The 9,279-nt window shown below is 50.2% G+C and overlaps 1 protein-coding gene across 1 annotated transcript; it reads left to right on the plus strand.

Moving 5' to 3' along the window:
• The first annotated feature begins 1,207 nt into the window (after positions 1-1,207).
• LOC101637658 (HLA class I histocompatibility antigen, B-39 alpha chain-like) lies at positions 1,208-7,833 on the plus strand. The gene is given in 6 exon segments (XM_012734899.1): positions 1,208-1,290; positions 1,628-2,090; positions 2,092-2,378; positions 2,921-3,196; positions 3,316-3,435; positions 6,376-7,833. Coding segments are annotated over 6 exon segments (1,275 nt in total). The 5' UTR covers positions 1,208-1,226; the 3' UTR covers positions 6,441-7,833.
• Positions 7,834-9,279: the final 1,446 nt, after the last annotated feature.

Consider the following 9,279-nt stretch of genomic DNA (forward strand, 5'->3'; position numbering starts at 1 on the left):
AACAAAAATCAGTCTGTACAGCTCTTTGTAGAAAATCTTTTTCACTGTGAAAATTTCTACCAATTGGAATCAGTTGAGTTCTTTTTCTGTAAACATTTTGTTTTTCAGAAGCCATTTCTGCAAATGCCAAACCAGTGAATATAATATTTCAGGACAACAATCATATTTACAACTTACAACATATGATATCAAAAGGTTTTTATGCACTTTTCAGAAAACCAATATTGACATTTATGTTCATGCCATATTCCACGTTTTTCCCAAGTGACAATGCTTCCTTTCCATCATTTTTCTTTACTAGGTAAACCAAAAAGTCCAAATTGATCTAAGTGCCTTTCCAGAAGGAAAGGAAGAAATGTTGTGGAGTGTCTCAGGAGCTCTACTGAGGTTCCACAAAATTTCCTTTGATGAACCAAACAATAGGCTACTAAATTTTACTTCAAATTAAGAATTCTGGGAAGCTTTCTTCCCAGAATTTTGTGGAACCTCAGTAGATCTCCTGAGACACTCCACAACATTTCTTCCTTTCCTTCTGGAAAGGAAGAAATGTTCATATTTTCATATTTGTCACAAATATGAAAAAAAAAAAAAGACAGCAACAACAATCTCAATCTCTATGAAAGCTCCGGCTCAGTGAGTAGTGCAATATTAACAATCAAACCATAACCTTTTTTTTCCTTTGTAACTAGAGACTCTTTGTCCTCAGAAACCTTAATTTTTTCCAATTTCCATTTTCCTTACGTTATCAACCCAAGCAAAAGGAAAAATATTATAATCAATACAACCTTAGAAGCACCTGTTTTAAAAAATCAAGAGAGGCCTATGGAATTAATGTAACAATAGAAACTATTCAATGATATTGTTTCACTTTGCAAATAACACTTGAAAGACCAGCACAATTGAAATTATACAGTTTCAATTTATTGTCCAAGTGTAACAAAGGAGAATATTCAATTGTCTGTAGGTAATAAAAAAAACTACTGTCATTTATTTCAGTGGGACTGTATAGTTTTTCTCCATCTTGGCAGTTTCACTTTTCCCTCTCACAACCTGAGTCTGGTCCTCCTTCCTGAATCCTGGTGACTCACCCCAGTTCTCACTTCCCCATTGCCTGGGGAGTTTCCCAGAGCAGCCAGTCTCCACCCACCTGCAGAGAGAATCAGCAGGCCCCAGTCTCCACCCACCTGCAGAGAGGCAGATTCTCCACAGACGCAAGAGCTCTAGTTATGAGGCCCCAACTCCTCCTGGTGCTGCTCTCAGGGGTCCTGACCCTGCCTGTGACCAGGAAGGGTGAGTGCGGGCTCCGGAGGGAAAAGGACTAGGAAGAGGGGGGAACCTGAGGAACCTCGGGATGGGGTAGGTCCCCCCAGCAGAACCCCTGGAAAGGTGCGTCTCTGCCATGCCACTGCTGGCTCTGTGGTCGCCCTTCACCCCACCCAGTCCTGGCCACTTCCTACCCCTCCACCCACCCTCCTCGCGGTACCTGAGCCTCACTTACCCTCACAGTCCCGCCGCCCCTTAACGACCTTGCTAGCCGCCTCGCCCTCCTCCCCTCCTTCCCGGCCTCCCCTGAAGCAGCGCCTGGATGAGGGTAAGATTTACCCAGGACTTTGCCTCCCGCCCCCAGGCCCCCACTCCCTGAGGTATTTCTACACCGCGATGTCCCGGCCCGGCCTCCGGGAGCCCCGCTACGTCGCGGTGGGCTACGTGGACGACACGCAGTTCATGCGGTTCGACAGCGCCTCAGCGACTCAGAGCGCGGAGCCGCGGGCGCCCTGGGCGGAGCAGGAGGGGCCGGAGTACTGGGAGGAGCAGACGCGGATCCTCAGGAGCAACTTACCGGTGTACAGAGACAGCCTGAGCAACCTGCGCCGCTACTACAACCAGAGCGAGGAGGGTGAGCGGGCGGTCAGGGGCCAGGTCACGCCCACCACGGAGGGTCGGGAACCCCGGACCCCGGGTCCGATCGTCACTCCGAGATTAGTGGTCCCGCCCGAACCCCGAAAGAGCGGGCGGGGCCGTCGCCCCTAGGTCAGTTTCTGTTTACTCCCTGAGGAGGTGGGTGCCGGCTGCGTGACCGCCGGGCTGACGCTGCGGGACAGGGTTTCACACCCTCCAGAGGATGTACGGCTGCGACGTGGGGCCCGACGGGCGCCTCCTCCGCGGGTACAGTCAGTTAGCCTACGAAGGCGCCGACTACATCGCCCTGAACCGGGACCTGCACTCCTGGACCGCGGCAGACGTGGCCGCTCAGATGACCAAGCGCAAGTGGGAGGCTGAAGGAATAGCAGAGGTCGTGAGGAGCTACCTGGAGGGGGCGTGCGTGGACTGGCTGCGCAGATACCTGGAGCACGGAAGGGAGATGCTGCAGCACTTAGGTAAGAGGGGTGAGTGGTCTCCTCATCTTCCTCAGGCCCCCACCCCATGGGGAGAGTAGAGTAAGGGTCACAGCAGCGAACCCCTCTGGTCAGGGAAGAAGGACCCCCACCCCACCCCACTCCTGACTGTCCCAGAGGACCCAACTTTTCTTCAGAACAGCTGAGGAGTCCAGTCTCTCCTGAGCTGAGGGGAAACCAGCCCTGAGCTCACCTGCACGGGATCTTTTTTACCCGGCAGTCACCAAGGTCTTACTGGTAAGGACATTTTTCTGATCTGACTCCTGATTTTCTAAGTCCCCTGGTCAGGAGCAAAAGCCTGGGTTCTCCTTGTTAGAGATTGTCCTCCTATGCAGAGCTATCTCCCTAATTCTAGAACTTTCTAAGGAATAAGTGATTACCCCAGACTCCCCAGCCCAGGCTAGACTGAGTTCTTGCTCTTACAAACCCACTGCCCTGTCCATTCTGAGGATGGTCACAGGAGGCTTTTCCAGGGTCCACGAGGGAAAACCCCAAAGTGTGAATGTTCATGCCCTTCTTCTCAGATGCTCCAAAGACACACATAACGCACCACCCCATCTCAGACCATGAGGTCACCCTGAGGTGCTGGGCCCTGGGCTTCTACCCTGCGGAGATCACCCTGACCTGGCAGCGAGATGGGGAGAACCTAACCCAGGACACAGAGCTGGTGGACACCAGGCCTGGGGGGGATGGAACCTTCCAGAAGTGGGTGGCTGTGGTGGTGCCTTCTGGAGAAGAGCAGAGATACATGTGCCATGTGCAGCATGAGGGGCTGCCGGAGCCCCGAGTCCTGAGATGGGGTGAGGAGGGGATGTGGGCACAGAACCTGTTCTCAGAGGGCATCAGGATCCCTTCTGGGGACCTTCAGAGGGTCAGGATTAGGCCTAGGGCTCAGGGTCTCACCTCCCTTCCTTTCCAGAGCCCGCTCCTAAGTCCTCCACCACCACTGGGGACCTCATTGCTGGCCTGATTCTCCTTGGAGCTGTGCTCACTGGGGCTGTGGTGGCTGCAGCTGTGATGTGGAGGAAGAAGTGCTCAGGTAGGGAGTGAGTGGGGGATCCTGTCCACTGGGGGCTTTCAAGTCCCAGGGAGAACTTGCCCCACCTGGTTAGTAGGATGTATCATTCACACACTCTGTTGCCCCATTTGAGCTGATTGCTGACCCTCATTCTTTTGTAAATCACTTATGAAAATGAATCACCAATTATGCACATTGTCATTCTAGTAATGGGGATCTGATTCCCAGCATATATCTTACACTAAGGAAAGGACAGACTCCAGTTCCCTTTCATATCCACTCTTCATATTTCCCAGACCTGACCTGGTCATCAGTCACAGTTCTAGAAACTTCCCTGTGTCCCAGACTTAGGAATTCCTTTAGGACTTCATGATCTGACTCTCCCTGGTCTCACATGATGTCTCTTCCTACAAAGGGATAAGCAGAAGGCTACACTCAGGCTGCAGTAAAGTGTAAATCAGAGCCCCTTGGACAGTGTAGATGGAGCCCCTGGGGGAGTCACCCCATCACTCCCTCCTGTGGTCTCCTCTCTCGTGGCTTTGACCAGGGTCTGTGTTGTTCTCCGCCAGGCAATGACAGTGCCCAGGGCCCTGACATGTGTCTCAGCCCCTTAAGGTGGGACCCTAACACCTGTGAGGGAGGGGCTGGGGCAGAGAGGAGGGACTAGGTTATGGGGGAGCCATGAGTGGGACAGTCTGAGGATGGGTGGGCTATGGAGAATATCGGCCCTGATGTGATTCCTTGACTTTGTTCCTGGTCATTCTCCTTCACATTGTGAGGCAACTGCCTGTGGAGACTGAGTGATGCAGGGTTTCTTCTCATCTTAACTTTGTGGCCTCAACATCCACTGGCTTCCTTCCTGCATAGGGCATCTGCCTGGGTTTGTGTGTCCTTATTAGATCATGTGAGGTGGTGGGAGCCTGCCCGACCCCTGGCCAGTACGTCCCCCTCCCCACACGCACCTGTGTTCTATTCTGATGACTGTCCTGCTCCAGCAGAGCTCCATCCCTGCCTGCATTTTGTGTTTTCCTAAGGAGTAGTGCCCACTTCCCTGTTGAAAATAATAATCCAGATAGGGAATTATTTTTTAACTTCATCATGTGGGCGTGAACGGTTAGTTAGCAAGACTGCTAAAATTTGAGAATCAATAACGAAGAGTCATGAGGACCAGCCAGAACTGTGTTTTCTGTGCTGAGTCTGTAGTTGGGGGCAGGAGAGGCTGTGAAGGACCGAGGTGTATGGGGCCTGTGTTCATTCAGTGCTCAGGGCATCGTGATGTGATGTGGTCATTCCTCAGGAGTCATCTCTCTGACCTTTGTCCTTGTCCCTCAGTAGCACCTGTCCCAGCAGGGCCTGTGGTCACCGGGATGCAGACACCACCTGGGCCTGTCCTTTCCCAGGAAGGTGGGTGAGGGCTGCAAGTGGCCGGGCCAACCGGGGCTCAGGCCAGGGCTGGGCCTCGGCTATCACACTGTGAGTCTACACTTTATTTTGGTTTTATTGCTTTATGCCTGTTCTTTTCCATGGCTCAGACCGGGCCTCATGTCCTCTGGGTGTCTCTTGAGCAGCAGGGACATCTGTCACTGTCCCCACAGGCCCTGCTCACAGTAGTGTCTGGTGGTAGAGACTGATTTCCAAACTCATCCTGTTTTGGTCTCATTTTTGGGCTGTGTTCTGGATTATTCTTTCCATCTCTTCCACATCTTTTTTAAAGAACCAAATTCTGGTATTACTAGAGAGGAGGATCAGGTAATTTTCTTCTTAAATAATGTTGTTGGATTTCTGTTCGCTCTGCTGCTTCTCCCTATAGCCCGACCCTCACATAATCCTGCCCAGAGTGTGGGGACAGGGAGGACAGTTGCTTCTTAATGTGGTCAGTGTGGGCCTCACTAAGGTGACCTTTGAGGAAAAGTTTGTTGGAGATGCCCAGAAGGATATGCGGGGAAGTCTGTCCAGGCAGCACAACCTCCCGAGCAGATGCCCGAGCAGCAACGTGTCGTGGGGCTGAGTTGAGTAAGGCAGCTGCTGGGCCAGAGGGTGTTGAGATGGGATCTGCATGCTCACAGGTCTCTCAGGCCTTGAGGGTGCTGGGTTTGATGCTCTAAATGAGGAGTGCTGACACAAGCTATGCGAAGCCTTCTGACAGATTCCGGGTAGCTCTGGAAAAGCTCTGAAAGATCAGACTTTCCATGCTAACTTGTGTTATGACCTCCCTTTTTTGTATAATCGTAATATCAAAATATTCTGAGCAACTTTCAGCCTACAATTGGATTGCCTCAGCTGCATAAGGCCTGCCTGCCCTGACAAGCAAGCACTGCACCAGGGTGAGAAATTCTTCTGAAGTCAAAAGTGACTTAACAACTGGCTGATCAATAAAAACAAAAGGGCTGTTTCTGCAAAGTCTCTCACTGCTGGACAGAGGAAAACCCTAATCTTATTCTGCTATCTCACCTAGCCTCCTATTCAGCTTCTACAGAATTACTCAAACTTCCTACTGTCTGGCTTTAGATATGGAAATTCATCCAGGTTGCCTGTTTTAGAGCTAGTCAAGTTTTTTACCTGCTACACTTCAAAGCAATCCACAAAAGTCTTTCTGGCTAGTCTTTCAGGATTCTACTATCTAGTCTTTAGATAAGGAAATTCACCTACATCTCCTATTCCAGAGCAAATTATGCCTAGACCTCAAGGAAACTTTCTTGAAACCTTTTAGCAAGTTTCTTGATTAGCAAGAAATTTCCTCTTCCTGAGACCCCAGACCATTTTCTTAGAAAAAAGGTGATTGTGATCTTAACCCCTTTCGTATGCTAATGCCATCCCCCTGCCTGCTGGAAATGTATAAAATAAACCTCCTCTGAAGGCAGAGCAGGAAGATTTGCACCCAACTCCGACTCCCCTGTCTTCCTCACTCCCACTCCTCTCCCCCTCTTGGAATCTTTGCACACCGACGCCTTCCCATCTTAGGGTCCTGCCTGCGTTGCCTCCGGACACCTCAAAAGTTGGAGCTGGTCTCTGACAGAGTGCGGTGACAAGATCTTCTATGCAGAGATCAAGCTGCGACTTCTCTTTAGAAACCTCCATCCAACTTCTGTGCAGTATCAAAGGCGAAAGGTGGGAGAGTAAATGTAGGAAACCAGTGCTGCCTCCAGAATACGTTGGGGGATGAGAGGGAAGCTAGAAACTAATAAGAAGTTGATGGGACTGTGCATATTTAGAGATGGACTTTATAACGTTTCCTACTGCTGGGTTGTGAGAAAGTTGTCAAGTGTGACACCCAGTGTCAGATTGTACAGGCAGAGAGGTGGAGCCTGCAGTGACATGGGGAAGACTCCAGAAGAACCATTTGTAGGCATCCTCGGTATTTGGTTTAAGAAATATAAATCTGAGCTCTCTTAGAAATGCAGTGATGGTGGCAACAGGAGAGACAAGTGTGAATACAGATAAACTATTGTAAAAACGACAAAAATAAGGAGGCTTTTCTGTGACCAGACCCGACTTGTTCAGCAGGGAAGAATTCCTTTTTGACCAAAAGATAACTACCTCTGGGAAAAACAGCAACATCCGGTCGCCATCCTAAAAACCATTGTAACTTCCTCGTTCCATGCCTCTGAAATGTACCCCCTCCCTTCCCTAAAATACTGTTTAAAAACTGCTCACTGTAATAGCTCGGGGCTCTTGGCCTTCCTCTTGCCTCAAGCCCACTCACGAGTGTATTAAATTCTTTGCATTTTTCTGCAGTTCTGAATTTTTGAGTCTTTGTCGGTCTGTCGTCGGTTCTAACTCTTTTCACTATCTGAGTTAAGAAATAGATCTGGGCTGATATGGCGTAAAGATATTTGTAGCCTTGAGCATGGAAGGGTCCCCAGGAGTGATGACTGAGGAAGAGAAAGGCTGGACACTAGATATATGTACTCTTGTGTTTACTGCAAAGATCCTTACAATGGCCAAAGCATGAAATCAACTTGTGTGCCTAAAATAGATGAGTAGATCAAAGTATGTGGTATAAGATACACAACGGTCTACTACTCAGCTGTGAAAAATGATGAAATCTTAAATTTATAACATCATGGAGGAACTGGAAGAAAGCAGACTCAGTGGAATCAGAAGGAGCACAACAAATGCTAGGTGATTTCATTGATGTGTGTGACATGAAGCAACAGTGCAAAGGAGGAGCTAAAACCAAACTAAACTCCTGGAGTCTGGCTGCAGAACTGAGGCTACCAGAGTGGGGGGCAGTGAGCATGGGGAGCAAAAGGGGCTAGAGGGTCCAAAGCACTAGGATTGAAGACTGTGGGTACTTTGAGGGTAGGAGAGGTGAGGTAACACCTGAGGAGGTGTGAAGCTGTACCAATGAATCATGTACAATGTGCAAATGTATCTTACCTTACAAAAATGCAGTAATAAATAAAATGAAACTTTTCAATCAAGAGAAAAAGTGACTTGTCTCCTCCACCCATCAGTGACCTCAGGACTTGCCTTGGCCTCCTCACTGTCATGGAACGTGGGGTGAGGGCTGATTTCCTACAAGGTCAGAGGTGGGAGGGGCAGGGACTCCTGGGGTGCTCAGACCCCCCCCTGAGTAGAGACACTGCAGAGAGGGGAGCTCTGAGGGAAGCCAGAGACAGAGATCAGGTAAACCCCAGTGTGAGGGAGGGTCTGGGTCCCAAGGAGGGGAGTGTGTGTGTGTGTGTGTGTGTGAGAGAGAGAGAGAGAGAGAGAAAGAGAGGGGACAGGGCATACGACATAGACAATGGGAGGACAGTCACACACCAAGCCCCAGCATAAGTGAATTCAAACCCCTCAGAGTGGAGAGTGTCATCACAATACCCGGATAAGTACAGTCTATAGAGAACAGGTTTGGAGCAAGTCTAGAGCAGCAGAGGACCTGAGGAAGGGGTCGGGGTAGGAGTAACCTCTTGGTTAGATGTGAGGAGCATGGGGTTGTGTCCCTGTTCCAGCTACCCTGCTGGGCTTAGAGACAGCTCCCCCTGATAGCTCTCTCTTTCCTCTAATGCTCACTGCATACTCATCTCCATTGGTTAAGGGCAGCTCCACCCAGACACCCCCTCTGTCTCCCAGGGGTCACTTCCTCTGTGGGCTGCAGCCGCTTCCTCTCTAGAGCAGAGCTTGAGAGAGCCCCACAGACTGGGAGGGGCATTCTGTGCCCTGCTGGCCTGGCCCAGGGTCAGGAGGAGCCCAGGTCACCCCAGTCACTGAGCTGAGCCTTTGTTTGAGGCCCAGGAAGGAGGGAGACATGGAGCAGGGTCCCCCTCAGCTCCTGGGGGAAGGGTAACAGTGGGGGAAATTATGTTTCTCATTCTGGGCTCTCCCATCATTCTAGGGTATCCCGCCAAATGCAACAGGGAGAGGGTCTCAGATAAATCCAGTCTAGTTTCCCTCCCTTCCTCCCTTCCTTTTTTAGAAATTTGTTCAGCATGAATGTCCTGGAACTGATGGTCCACACTGGGAAGATGCATAGAAAAAGAAGTTGGATCATTGGCTTCTGAGATTTGAGGTAGGATTTTTCTTTTTACTGTAAAATTTATTTTGTTTTTGCAATTGCTCTAATGAATGCAGTGCAGACTGTAAGATCCTGGGAGCAGGAGAACATGTTGAATTGAGTTTTCATAGAGTGAATAAAAAGGGAACAAGGCGCCAACAGTGAACATGACACAGACATCGGCACAGCGTGTCCAGTGTCACCCGCGACACTTGCACGTTGTCAGATGTTCTCACCCAGCGTAACTGACGCCTGCGGATGGAGATTCAGACCAGCCCAGGCCACACAGTAGGAACCCAGGCTCTGAACCACCCAGGCCCCCTGCTATGGCAGCTGCAGTGAGGTCTCAGAGCTGAGGGACTGAGGCC

The sequence above is a fragment of the Condylura cristata genome, unplaced genomic scaffold (assembly GCF_000260355.1).
Source record: "Condylura cristata isolate star-nosed mole 26May11 unplaced genomic scaffold, ConCri1.0 scaffold00090, whole genome shotgun sequence".
NCBI lineage: Eukaryota > Metazoa > Chordata > Mammalia > Eulipotyphla > Talpidae > Condylura > Condylura cristata.